The 14,641-nt window shown below is 38.9% G+C and overlaps 1 protein-coding gene across 2 annotated transcripts in view; it reads left to right on the forward strand.

The window, feature by feature from the left end:
- Positions 1-11,458, forward strand: part of PLCG2 (phospholipase C gamma 2) — a 147,411-nt gene extending 135,953 nt beyond the window's left edge. The window contains exons 32-34 of one of the 2 annotated variants that reach the window (XM_033128135.1): positions 6,635-6,819; positions 7,565-7,628; positions 7,728-11,458. In XM_033128135.1, coding sequence (XP_032984026.1) covers positions 6,635-6,819; positions 7,565-7,607 — 228 coding nt within the window. In that variant the 3' untranslated portion in view covers positions 7,608-7,628; positions 7,728-11,458. Of the gene's footprint in view, positions 1-6,634; positions 6,820-7,564 lie in introns of both variants that reach the window. The other variant, XM_033128134.1, reaches the window with a different exon arrangement.
- The last annotated feature ends 3,183 nt before the right edge of the window (positions 11,459-14,641 follow it).

Consider the following 14,641-nt stretch of genomic DNA (forward strand, 5'->3'; position numbering starts at 1 on the left):
GCATCAGTGTTAACTTCTTAGTTTTGATAATTGTGCAATCGCTGTGCAGGATGTTAACCCTGGGGAATCTGGGTGACATGGGGTGTATGAGAACTCTGTTCTATTGTTTAAAATTTCATCATAAAATAATTATGAGAAAAAAGCATTGCTCATAATTGGGAGATATGGGAGATAAAAACTGAAAAAACTAGAGAACTCCCATGAAGATTTTGTCACAGGCTGGGTATGATTTACCACAGATGTTCTCCAAGAATTCAAGGATCTTAAATTAAAAAAAAAAAAATACATACATACATACATACATACGTACAGAGGGTGCCAAAGAAATGTATACACATTTTAAGACAGGAAAAAACTGTATTAAAATTGTAATACTCAATATATACTGATAACAAAAGATGAATACAAGTCATGTTTGACTTCTGCAATTATAAGAGGTGCTCAAAGTGGTTACCATCAGCGTAATTTTAATATAGCTTTCTCCTTTCTTAAAATATGTATACATGTTTTTGGCACCTTCTGTATGTTTGTGTGTGTGTGTGTATAACGGGGTTACCGAAGGTACAAGTGGGAATAATAATAAAATCACAACATAAACATAAATTGACATAACCCAAACTGGAAATAGCTCCATGGGGGAAGATAAAAGAGTATGTGGGGAAATGAGCCAAATCTTTCTCTGCAAATAATCCCTAAAAACTGAAAAACCAAGAACTTGCAGTATAAGCATTTTTTTAAAAGAACTGTCAATAATCAAAATAAACAACTATCGATTTTGGGGAGCAGGGGTCATGAGGGGTGGAGGAAGGCAAACAAGGAGACAGCTGGGTTTTTGGTAATAATCCTTATAGTACTTCCTGACACTTTCAACTCCGTGCATACATAATTAATAAAAACCGAAATTAAAATTGAGAATGCAAGTGGGAGTAGATGACACATTGATGGGGAGCACAGGACTTTTTCAAGGACATTTGCTGTGAAGGTGAAAAGAGAGATGAGTCCGTAGCTGGAGGGGGATGTGGGGTCAAGGGAGAGCCTTTACAGATGTGTTTGCTGGTGATGGGGATGACTTAGTAGAGAAGGGCAGCAATGACACAGGAGAGAGAACGGGTATGTGCAGGAGTGAAGAAATGAGGAAGGAGGAGATGGGACCCTGGGGCCAGCAGGAAAGAAGGCATGGGATGTGGTACAGAGGCCTGGAGGGGCAGATTTCCCATGTAATTTCTTCTGTATTCTATGTGAAACAAGAAGTAAGGCCATCAGCTGAGACTGGAGAGGTCAGAAGAGAGCATAGGTGTAAAACAGTCATTTTAAGAAATTAGGAAAAAAGAATTTCTTAGCAAAATATAGGAGGGTGATATTGTTTAATGTGCTTCTATAGTGTATGTGTTGACATTTTATTTAGGATTTTTGCAGTGGTTTTCTTTTTTTTTTTAATTAAAGTTTAGTAGAGTGACAGTTGTTAGTAAAGTCACATAGATTTCAGGTGTACAATTCTGTATCACATCATCTATAAATCCCATTGTGTGTTAACCACCCAGAGTCAGTTCTCCTTCCATCACCGTACATTTGATCCCCTTTACCAGCCCCCTGAAAGTTCAGTCTGTAGTTTCTGGTAAGGCTTTGTTATGCTGGTTTCATTAAAATTATTTGAAGATCTTCGTTCTTTCTCAGGGCTTGGCACATTTTGAATAGAATTGAAGTTAACTGCTACCTATATATAACAGATGTTAAAGACACCATTTGTGAAACTTTCTGGGCATGATTATAACATTTTCTCACTTTCTTCTAGGATAAAATTAGTCTCTTCAATTTTTTCTCTCATGGGATAATTTCCTATAATAGGAAATATGTATGTATTATCTACCATATATAATGGAATATAAGAGACTGATAATAAATATGAATACATACATTCATTCTATTATCAGCTTGGTTTTGATTTATTTCACAGGTTCTTTCCATTTCTTTTTATCCATAATTGTATACCTATGCTTATGTCTTATTTGGGCTATGACACATTTCTAAATTAGATAACGGATTATCTATTTTATTGACTTTGTGTTTTCCCTACAAAACAACCCAGCTCTTGCATTTATTTTATATTTTTATTTTTTCATTTTCTAATTCAACTATTATCTTCACTGATTCAGTCTGCTTTCTTTCAACTTCTGTTCTTTTTAAAACTCCTTGTGTTTGGATACTTCATTTATTTCTTTCACTTTTGTGGCTGATGCAATGGGGCCTGAAGGCTGCGCACAAATAGAAGATTCAGGGCAAGGTAGGCGTCACTGAAACACCCTCCCAAAAAAGAGATCTGGCCGTGGCCAGGACTCAGGCCAGTGGTCAGCTGCTTGCCTGAGGGATTGGGATAAAAGTGGACACAGCCCTGCAGCCCGGACACAGACTGAGGTGTGTAGTATTCCTGAGAACCTCGAGCTCCAAGCCATCACCCTAACACTTTGCTGACCCGGCCCTTGTGAGATCCCCATTTAGAACATTCAGAAAACCAGACGCCAACATATAGATTCAAGGAAGGAACCAACCTTCCCATCCAAGATGGGCTTACATATTAAAATTTTAAAGTACTTGAGGAAAACAACGCCAGTATAGACAACAAATGTAAAAGCAAGGGAATTCACTCCAGTGAATCTGAAAATAACTTTGAAAAGAACCCAATGAGTAAACATGCATTTTAAGACTGAAAGCAACAAATGAGTAAGACAAAAACTCATAGACACAGACAATAGTTAAGTGGTTACCAAAGGGTAAAGAGGGAGGGGGGTGGTAGATGAGGGAAAAGGAGGTCAAATATATGGTGATGGAGAACTGACTGGGTAGTGAGCACACAGTGCAATATATAGATGATGTATTATATAATTCTGCACTTGACACCTATGTAATTTTACTAACCAATGTCACCCCAATAAATTAAAAAGCAAAACAAAACTCTTCTTACTATTAATCAAGAACATGTAGGAATGAAAGGACTAATTAGAAATTTTGGAAACACAATTTGAAAAATCTTGAAAAAAGTTGCTTTAAAGCCTAGTAAGGGGGAAATTCCAGAAAGGATGTAGTTACTGAAACAATGAGTAAATGTGAAGATTGTGTTGGAGAATTTGCTTTGAACACAGCATAAGATGTAAATATGAGAAACAAGAGTTAAAAAAAAAAGGAGGGTAGTATGAGAAACTCCAACATAAAATATTTGAGATGTTGATGATTGAGAATTTTCCAGCATAGAAGACATGCGTCGTCCAGTTATAAACACAGCAATATAAATAAGTGTAGATCTGCGTATTGATAATTCATATTGAATTGGCAGTACGAAGAAAAAGAGAAAATGATAAAACAGAAAACAGAGAAAATACACGTTACCTACAAAATATCGACCAATGACCGTAATACCCCCATCTACAGCAATAACAGCCTAAAGACTAAGGGATGTCTTCAAAATTGATCAAGACACATAGCTATAAGTCTAGACATTGTATATCCTAATAACTACTATTCAAGAGTAAGGGCAAAATGAAGGTATTTTCAGACATACAAAAGCAGATACTTTAGTACTAATAAACCTTTGCTAAAAGAATTACCAAAGTACTTACTCTTAAGCAAGAGGCAATATAAGGCAAAGAACAATGGTGAACAAAGAAATCAGTAAAATATATGAGAAAACAGAAATAACTAGAGACTTGGAAAACAAGCTAAATTTTTGTGTGACAACTCAGACTCAAAAGGACACCAGGAAATAATTGTCTCCAAATTCTAAGAGGGACGGAGAGGGTCTTGATTGGGAGGGTTGCTTAGAGTGGTTAATGTTCTAGTTTGAGTTGGTGATGGCTCCATAGCTGTTTGCTCATTAAAATTAATTACTCATTAAAATATATACAGTAAGCACTCACTTAACGTCCTCAATAGGTACTTGGAAGCTGCGACTTGAAGCGAAAAGATATATAATGAAACCAATTTTACCATAGGCCAATTGATAAAAATAAGAGTTAATGGCAAGAGTTTCGTGGCATAGTTCTGGTGACAAACACATCACTAAGCTTCAACATAAAGACCTCAAACACTGATAATATTCAACACTGAAATGAATGTGAGCTAGACATACATTTAAGGAAGCTTAATAAAAACAAGAAAGATAATTATTTTCCAACCTGCTTATTCCAGTTCAGGGTTGGGTGGCAGAGCCTCTCCCAGCAGCTCAGGGTGCAAGGTGGGACCCCACCCTGGCTAGGATGCCCTTCCATCACCTGGCACATTCACACCCACGCCATTCAGACAGACGGGGACAACTGAGACACGCCGATTCACCTAATGTGCACATAATTGGGAGGTGGGGGGAAACCAGAGTACTTGGAGAAAACGCACGCAGACATGGGGAGAACATGCAAACTCCACACGGACAGTGGTTCAGGCTGGAATCAATTTTTTTTTTTTAATCAATGGTATAATGAAACAACATTGAAGGAAACAACGTTATTCAAGGACCTGCTGTATATGTTTATATACTTTTCTGAATGTTATATATATAATGTTATATATTTGGAATACTAAGGACTAAATTATATAACATAGCTATAAATGCTTTGGAATTCAGAAAAGGAGATAAAGGGCTTTAATTACAGAAGTGTTCGTATAAAAGGTAGATTTTGAATTTAAACTAAATAACAAATAGTCATCATGTATATGAAAACAACAGAAGTTGTTTTCTTCTAGCTGGACAGAAGGTGAAAAGAGACCATTTGTAGTACAGGGTTAAGACTTACATGGAGTTTTTGTTTTGCTTTGCTTTATTCTTAATAGGGAGGAAAGCTGGTCTCCTCGAGGAAGGGCGTAAAGTTAAGCAAAGTCATTACTGACTCTTCCCAATGCCTTCAACAGTACATTGAATTAGTCACCAGGGACTGTCCATTTTACCTCCACTCCTTGTGCAAAGAAAATTGTCTTTTTACTCCTCTGCATCTTTGTGAGTAGCCAAAATAACCGTCACCATCACCCTCTCTACTTGCCAAAGCCAGAGTGCTACCTGTTATCCTGGGGGATATCCACGGTGGTTTGTTAGGTCGCGAAGGTGGAAAAAAAATTTTGCAGAGCAAGGTGTGGTCTGAGTCCATTTTCTTTTTTGTAAAAACAAATGACAAAGGAGCTCATTTGTATATATCAATGTTTTTATAGCCCCGGAGTCTGTCACTTGAACTGCTCCATCAGTAGTAGCAGCCAATAGTCCGACCTCCCAAGCAGCCATTCTTTACACAACAGTCAGTAATCTTTTAAAATCATCAGTAAGGAAACACATCCTTCTCCTTTTCCTATAGAAAACCCAAACTTCTTACACTGATAAGTTGGTTTTTTTCCCCCCTAAGCATGAGGAGGGAATCCTTTGTCTCAGACAACTGCAGAGTTTAGGGATTGGACTTGTGTTAGGCATGGCTGGATTCAGGTGCTCATCCAGTGCTTCTGTTTCCCTCTTTTGGCTTAATTCCCAACTTTCTCTACATGATAGCAGAGGGGCCACTAGCAATTGGAAACATTCGTCACTCTCTCAGGTGATCCCCAAGAAAAAAAACCTTTTTACCAAGCCAAGAGCCTCACCCAAAGTTCTATGGAGGCTTTTGATTGGCCTGGCTTGGATCACATGCCTGGAGATGGTGGTGTCGGGGAGCAAGACATCATTACTGGCTAGAACTGAGTCACATGCTCATCTCTGGGGGCATAACCTGTGTGCCCTTGGCTTTTGGCGGGGGGCTTACAACTTTGTTGAGATAGAATTCATGTATTATACAATTCACCTATTTAAAGTGTACAAGTCAAGGGTTATGGTTTTTAGTATATTCCCAGAATTTTTCAACCATCACCCTGATCAATTTTAGAACATTTTTATCACCTCAGAAAGAAACTCCTGCTCATTAGCTGTCTCCACTCACTCCATGCCCACCCCAAGCAATTTTCTGTGTCTATGCATTTACCAGTTCTGGCCATTTCATATATTAGGTTGGTGCAAAAGTAATTGAGGTTTTTGCAGTTTAACCTTTTAAACTGCAGTTACTTTTGCACCAACCAAATAAATGGAATCATAGTATGTGGTCCTTTGGAACTGGCTTCTTTCCCTTACTGTAATGATTTCAAGGTTCATCCATATTGTAGTGTGTTACCTTTTAAGGGCCGTGTAAGACTTTAATGATCTGCTGGCTCCTGCTTACCCTGCTGTCCTCGTGTTCGGCTGCTCTCTCCCTTGCCTGCTGTGTGCCCGCTTTAAGCACAGAGCTGCTTAGACCTTTTGAGTTGGGACAAGGGCCTGAAGGCGACATAGAACAGTGGGAACAAAACCAGATTTGTTTAAGAAATAGGATCAACAGGCAACGGCATTTGTTATTCCAGGGTTTCACAATAAAACCATCCTTGATGTGAACAAGCGTTTTTTAAACTGCTTGCTTCTAAAGGAATAAATAATTACCCATTTTTTCTTTGGTGAAAGTAGGCCCTGGGTTTTCTGGGATAATCCCAGTTAGTTACAAAGCATCTGCCCCAGGCTCCCTTCAGTCACACTCTTAAGATGCCATGGCCCACATTCTGGTTTGGAAGACACGGTCACCACATGCTTGTTCTCTTCTCTGCTCTCCAGGAGAGTGAAGAGGAGCTGTATTCCTCCTGTCGCCAGCTGCGGAGGCGGCAAGAAGAGCTGAACAACCAGCTCTTCCTGTATGACACACACCAGAACCTGCGCAATGCCAACCGGGATGCACTGGTTAAAGAGTTCAACGTCAACGAGAACCAGCTCCAGCTGTACCAGGAGAAGTGCAACCGCAGGTAGACCAGCCCCTGCCCCCCCTGCAGGCACATCCTCAGGTCTTTCTCCTTCAAGTACAGTGACCCTGGGTACCTGGGGCCAGGCTTCAGGGAGGTGCCATCATCTTTAGAAATCCTTTGACTGATAGCCTTGGTCTAGTTCTCTTTGCTCTATAAATTAACTTACAGTAATATCTTAAGCATTTGCACCTTCCCTAAGTCAGACGTCATCCATAGAAGGACTCTTCAATATGAAGTGAAAATAAATGATGACCACCTCCTTTTAAAGAGCCCCTAGCAAGTTCCCAAGAATGGGCTAGTCCAGTGGTTCTAAATCAGGGCAGAACCCCCACCCCCACCCTCATCAGGGATACCTCTGATTGTGCTACAGATATGTAATGGGGGGGGGAGAGCCAGGTATGTCTGGTGTCCTGCGATGTGCCAGATAGTTCTGCTCAACAAAGAACCAGCCCCCCAAAAATGACCATACCAGCCTCCAATGGGAAACAGTATGTGGACTCCTTACCCATACTATTCTCATTTCATCTTTGCTTCAACCTGCAGAACGGCCATCACCCCAGTGCAATGACCAGGGAGGAAATTGAGACTCACAGAGGTTAAATGTCTTGCTAGGGGGCCCCTCCCTGACTCAGCCCTGTATCATCCAGCCGTGAGTGGCAGAGATGTGTTTGGACAGAGAAATGTTACAGAGTGCATGGCCTGTGTCTTAGCCTAATGGATGACGGGGAAATGTGTTTTATTTCAGGTTAAGAGAGAAGAGAGTCAGCAACAGCAAGTTTTACTCATAGAAGCCAGGATGCATGTGTAAAGTAAGGGTGTCGTGTGTGTGCGTGTGTTTGTAAGTAGGAGAATGTGCTGTATTCGGATCCTGGGACTATGCTAATCTGTGATGTCATCTTCTCTTCAAGACTGCTATCAAGATGACACTTGTGAAGAAGATCCATTCAGCATGAGTAGGGGTGATTTCCTATTTTTTCATATTGGACAATTTCTTAACTTATAATTCTCTATAGAGGATCCCAAAATTACGCTCCTCGTTTTTGGTCTCTCGTGTTCCAAACCTCATTGAATAAAAAGTGAAAATCTCGAACAGTTAAACTGTCTGTGCACAATCTGCACACACACTGAGCAGGATTCCTTTTCCAGCCTCTAAAGACCCAGGTAATTTGACTTCCGTGGAAGATGAGCCTGCAATGTAAGGAACTAATAAATTAGCTCCCAAAAAGGATTAACTAAAAGGCAAATGGTTCCAAATTAAGGCCATCAGATTTCACCAGGGTCCAGAGAGGAGCCCTGCGCCTGACTGCCACATCTGCCTAGCTTTCCTGCCCCAGGCCAGCGGGCTCGGCCCAATGCACTTTAACTACCAGCAGCTGGCTAGCTGACTAGACAGACCTCCTGCTCTAGTAACTGAGTTGCTGGAATCTCTGTTCATTAAGACAATTTCTAGTTAACGGTAGAGACTGGCTTTGTGACTGGAGTTATTGGGGGTAGGAGGTGGATATCTTGGAGACTTTTTGGTTTAAAAAGACTGTTGGAAACAGAGACCCACTGAAGGCTCAGCCAGCTTCTTACCCACTAATGAGTTGGCTGCACAACTGCTCTGCCCACTAATGAGCTGGCTGTACAACTGCTAGAGAAGTTCTGGCTCTGCAGCTACCACAGACAAGAGGTCGTTTAGTGATTAATTAAATGAGGTGATGTAAGTTAGACTTCATTGGGGAGGGCGGGTATTTCTCTGGATTACCCAGTTTTCTGGAGCAGCAAAGCTTAAGCATTAGAAAGCTACCAAAAATCTCAGATACAGCCTTCCCCAGTGGGACAAACCTACCTAGGACAAGATAACAGTCCTCTGCCTCTTAAGATACAATTGAAAGATTTATACAGTGTGATGATTTAACAAGGCTTTTTAAAAATGAGGACAGTGGTGAGGGGAGTGGTCAGTAGAGTCTCAACTTCAAGTGAATTGAGAACCGACTTAGGGGAAATAAGGTATAACTGAAAAATGACTGTGGTGGGGAGGGAAACACTAGCAGTAAGACTGGTGGCTTTACTTGGACAGATCTGGGTCCTAGGAACCCGCATAGCCGTCCTCTAATTATCCTGGGCTTAACACGTATGCATTGCTGAAGAGTACATTAAAACCAACCAGGCTCTGTCTGCTCAAAACACCTTATCCCTTCATTCCACAAAAATGTCTTGAGCACCACCATACATACGCCAAGCACGGTGCCAGGGTTTGAGGGTACACAAAACCCAAGTCCTATAAAATACCTAGCTGAGATTGTGGTTTAATCGTCAAATGATAAGCACAGTTAATTCGGGTCAAGTGAAATAGTCACAGGAACATCCTGAAAGATGACGGCAGCACTGATGGATCCAAACCGTGATTGTATGTGTCTTAAACTGCTTCTGTTCATCGTTTCCCTAAGGATATTATTTTGGTATCAGTTATTGCATGGAAAAATAAAGGGGGAAGGCTGATTGGATCATTTGAGTTTGGGAAACTTAGGTTATACAAATTTAAGTAATTCCTCTGTGAAACTTGGATAGTCTAAGGTTCACAGTGAAGAGGGGTGTAGAATATCACATGCCCCAAATTTGATCTCAGAACCCTTTTGCCAAGGAATATCGCATGCCACTGGGGTACACTGGAACACATTTGAGGACCTGCTGCTGTATTAAGAAGGCAGCCAGGTAACATAATCTAATAATTCACAGTTGACCTTTGAACACCACGGGGGTGAGGGGTGCTCACCCCCTCACCCTGTGCAGTTGAAAATCCACATATAACTTTTGACTCCTTCCAAATGTAACTACTAATAGCCTACTGTTGACCTGAAGCCTTACTGATAACATAGTCAATTAACACATATTTTGTGTATTATATGTATTATATACTAAATTCTTACAATAAAGTAAGCTGGAGAATAGAAAATATTAAGAAAGTCATAAGGAAGAGAAAATACATTTATGACATTTATTGAAAAAAAATCCACGTATCAGGGGATCCATGCAGCTGAAACCTGTGCGGTTCAAGGATCAACTGTACATGCTTTGTGACCTAGTTAAAAAAAAGTCTCAACTTAAGCCACCGAGGCTTATGGTCTTTCAACTAGGCCAGCCTTACTTAAGCAGTCTACCAGAGCTTGGCAAGGAATACACAGGCTCAAATAGTTTTAGGGGATCAATTTTCATATCCTCACCTTCCTATTGTACATTTTCTTAAGACTCATCTGCCTGAGAAAACGCCATTTTCTCCCTTACAAAAGAAAACATATCTTTCCCCATTTTCAGTTTTACTGTAGAGCATGACTCAAGAGATAAAATTCAAAACATAGATAGATGTTTACACAGTGAATGCCTCTTAACCACAGGGTACAAGTCCTTTTGCAAGTCTGGTGGTTCCCTGTTCTTTGCTTTCAACAAAATTGAAGGAACACCCCAAGTTTCTGAAGATTTTAGCATGTAACTCCGAAGGAGTTAGAAGAATTCAGTTACCCTGCTATCACAAAACTCCTTCTGTTCCCATCTACTTACCTATGTGAACAGGGGTTATCAACACTTTCATATGGAAAATTTAAAAGGAGAATAGAGTTGATGCTGTACTATGGCCATCCTAACAGAGAGAATCTACAGGCAGATGAAATAATTTGGGGGAAAAAACCTTCCTTATATCCCTAAGTAATACATTGCCAATGAAATCATACTATGTTTAACAATTTATTCAAATTTGTACTATATTTATCGATCAAGCTCAATCCAAAAGAAACATTTAAATATATAGAGCCGTATGGTGATAGGATATTATATAATTGTGTTACAGCTCTCCCATTAAGCCATAAAAAGGCCAAAAATAATTAGGCTAAAATTTTGAGGGGGGAGTAGATTCAAAACACAAATCCAAGGAGTAAAAGGAAAAATGTGACGTTTCCTACTATTAAAAATTGCTTTCTTCATTTGATTTGTGAAAGGATGATGGTGCTTATCAAATAAGTATTGAATTTAGAGCCTCTTGGCTAAATTTAAAAAGGAATGTACCAGTTTTATTTCAAGATGCAGTATCTACAATGTGCCAGGACTTACATCCTTTGTAACTATGTCTGATGAAAAATTTTAGACAAAAATAAAAAATTCACTTAAGAGATATCTGAGCATAAAATTTTAAGTTGCTCATCAAGGGTCACTCAATGATGAGTTGTGTTTGGAAGCAAGAAGGATGGCTAAATACTTTTTAACACTTAAAAGGAATGTAATAACTCTCAACTTGTATGACATTTAACTTTTTGGAGGCAACCCTAAAAGCCATATTCTAGTTACCAAAAAGTTAATAATTAGATTAAGAAATATGCAGAATTACAAAATTGGCATTTGAAAAACACACAATGATTTGTCTCAGGTTTTTAATTTTCAATATATTTTCATCTTGAAGAGCCAGATTCCACAGAGATCCTGTCTCTCAGAAATTTCTACATTTCTTATTTTCCATTAGACTTTAAAAAGCTGCATTTGTAAACTTGTGTTTCATTATTAAAGCTTAATTTATTTTTTATATAAATAGTGTGTGCTTGTGTGTACATAGAGAAATATGTGTATGAGTCACATAAATGTTGGCTAATATTGTGAAAATTAAATGGCTGTATCACATTTTTAAAAAATAAAAATTTGGTCTGAATGAATGCAACAATCTGCAGAACTGGTTTTTTTTTTTCTTTTCTTTTTTAAAGCTACTCATTTTTGCTCACAAGTAAAACAATAAAGAAATACTTCAGCCATGAGCTAGGTATAGTTACAATTCTTTTTTTTTTTTTTAATGTGTTTTTCTATTCTATTACAACACTTTTCTCTAGGTTACAGCTCTATCTTACTTTCGGAAAAACTCATTCTATGCAGAAACCCATTTTTATAAGATTAATACATGACTGTTCTTTAATTCATCACTGAATTAAACATGGGAAGAATGTTTGGTGCTAGAGGGGCAATGAGGTATTTCTCAGTTAGGATGGCATGCTAGAACTGTCAATCACTGTGTTTTCTCAACAATCTCCAGTGTTGTGTTATTGTGCCGGTCCCACCCCCAACCCTCAGCCCCTCAAGATTGGATTAATCACCCTGGTCCAAAAATTTAAGGACTATGATAAACCCCTGCAGTAGAAGATGAACAGCAAGTGGTTAAAAGCAAAGAAAGAATTAGAACTGATAAAAGATCATTTTTTAAAATAGATAAAATCAGAACTCTCATAAAGATATAATACAAACACGTCAAAAAATGTACTTAACTCATGAATTAACAAGGGAACCAATAAAATGTTACAATTGATTCAAAGGCAAATTCAAAAACAATAATATATAGGCTAGCAGCTGTCTGCATTATCTGATTCTACACCTTTCATTGTTTGAGTAATTCAGATGATTCTTGTCCATAGAAATGCAAATTGTGTCTAGTGGAGATTCAATTGATCATTGATCCAGGATATTGACTAGTTTTGTATCTACCAAGCACATTTATTTCAGTATAACAGATGATGGACATGAAATCTGATGCCTACTTTACATATACCACAGACGAAAATCAAGTCCAGTTAGATTATAGATAAAAATGTAAAAGCTAAAACAATGACATTTCTAGAAGGTATTCACAACCTGGGAGTAGGGAAAAACTTGTTTAAACAAAACAGCAAAGGAAGGCTGCTAAATTAGACTCTGTAAACTTCACAACTGGTATTTATCAAAAGATAGGGGCGGCCAGATGGCTCAGTAGGTTAGAGCGCTGAGCTCTGAACAACAGGGTTGTCGGTTTGATTCCCACATGGACCAGTGAGCTGCACCCTCCACAACTAGATTGAAGACAATGAGCTGCCAGAGGGGCGGCCGGATGGCTCAGTTGGTTAGAGCGCCAGCTCTCAACAACAAGGTTGCCAGTTCAATTCCCCCATGGGATGGTGGGCTGTGCCCTCTGCAACTAAAGGCTGAAAATGGCGACTGGACTTGAAGCTCAGCTGCGCCCTCCACAACTAGATTGAAGGACAGCTTGGAGCTGATGGGCCCTGGAGAAATACACTGCTCTCCAATATTCCCCAATAAAAATTTATTTAAAAAATTTATTAAAAAAGATAGTTACAAGAGTGAAAAGGCAAGCCACAGGATGGAAGAAATTTGCAATAATATATCTAACAAACAACCTCAATTAAATATGACTTCATCACTCCAAGTCAATAAGGAAAAGACAAGGAAAAGACAATCCGTTAGAAAAAAATATGGGCATATTTCAGGAATAAGCACCTCACAAGAGTATATGAAAATGGCTGTAGGCATATGAAAAGGTGTCCATTAGAGAAAATGCAAATTAAAACCACAATGAGGTATCACCACAACTTATTAGAGTGGCAAAAACTAAAAAGCCTAACAATACTACCAACTGTTGGCAAGAATGAAGGGCAACTGGCACCCTGGTTATATGAATTGGTACAAAACTACATAATAAAGATGTTTGACACTCTCTACTGAAGTTAACTATATGCACACCTCATGACCCAGCAATTCCACTTCTAGATATATACCTAATAGAAATGCTTACGTGTGCTACCGAGACATTTACAAGTGTCCACAGTACTGTTATTCACAATAGGCAAAAATGAAAAAGAGTCCTATTGTCCAGCTACTGAAGAACTGGTAAATTGTTTCTATAATGGAGCATATACAGCAATGACAAATGACTCAGCTATAACAGCATGTAACAATATGGATGGATCTCACAAATACAAGTTGAGTGAAAGAAACTAGACTCAAAAATGTAGTAAAGTAAAAAATGGAACAATATAAATTAGAATGACATAGGAGAATACGAGGTCAGACAATTAAGTTCGCGAATTCATCCTAGAAAAAGTGCTCGAGACCTCATTGCTGAATATCATTACGGTCACCTTCGAAGTACTCCCCTTGGGAAGTTATGCACTGACACCGGCACCTAGTCCACCCTTCAAAGCAATTTTGGAACTCTTTTCCTGGAATGACCATCAGAGCCATCGTCATATTACCCAAAATGTCTTCCTTTCAATAGTTCCTTTATCTTTGGGTAAAGAAAAAAGTCATTGGGGGCCAGATCAGGTGAGCAGGGAGGGTGTTCCAATACAGTTATTTGTTTACTGGCTAAAAACTCCCTCACAAACAGTGCTATGTGAGCTGGTGCGTTGTCGTGATGCGAGAGCCGTGAATTGTTGGCGAAAAGTTCAGGTCATCTAACTTTTTCATGCATAGCACTTCCAAATAGTAAACCTGGTTCACTGTTTGTCCAGTTGGTACAAATTCATAATGAATAATCCCTCTGATATGATAAAAGGTTAGCAACTTCGTTGCAACAAGTTTGCCAACTTAATTATCAGACCTTCATATAGGGTATTTGTAAGATGGAATAGAATAAAGTGGTGAAATGGTATGGAGCACAGCATATACACAACATGGATACGTTTAAATAAATTGAGAAAAGCAAAATGCAAAACAATGCATACCCAGAGATGCCATTAACACACATTTTTAAAAAAACTACAGGCAAAATAATATTGCTTGTAATAGACATGCAGATAAGATAGGTAAACGTATAAAAATGGACTGAAAGGAACATCTTGGTAAAGATTGAGTCAAGTGGGGAAGGTAAAAGCGATGTGACTGAGATAGGGAAAGGTAGTTTAACTCATTGTTATGTTTGATTTCCTTTTTAAATATTAGAAATGTTTCCTTTTTAAATATTAGAAACGTCACCATGCTTGGCACAAATGTAACAGCAGGGTTGCTCTACCAAAGAGGGATATAGATACAGTCAAGC

Source organism: Rhinolophus ferrumequinum, chromosome 15 (genome assembly GCF_004115265.2).
Source record: "Rhinolophus ferrumequinum isolate MPI-CBG mRhiFer1 chromosome 15, mRhiFer1_v1.p, whole genome shotgun sequence".
Taxonomy (NCBI): Eukaryota; Metazoa; Chordata; class Mammalia; order Chiroptera; family Rhinolophidae; genus Rhinolophus; species Rhinolophus ferrumequinum.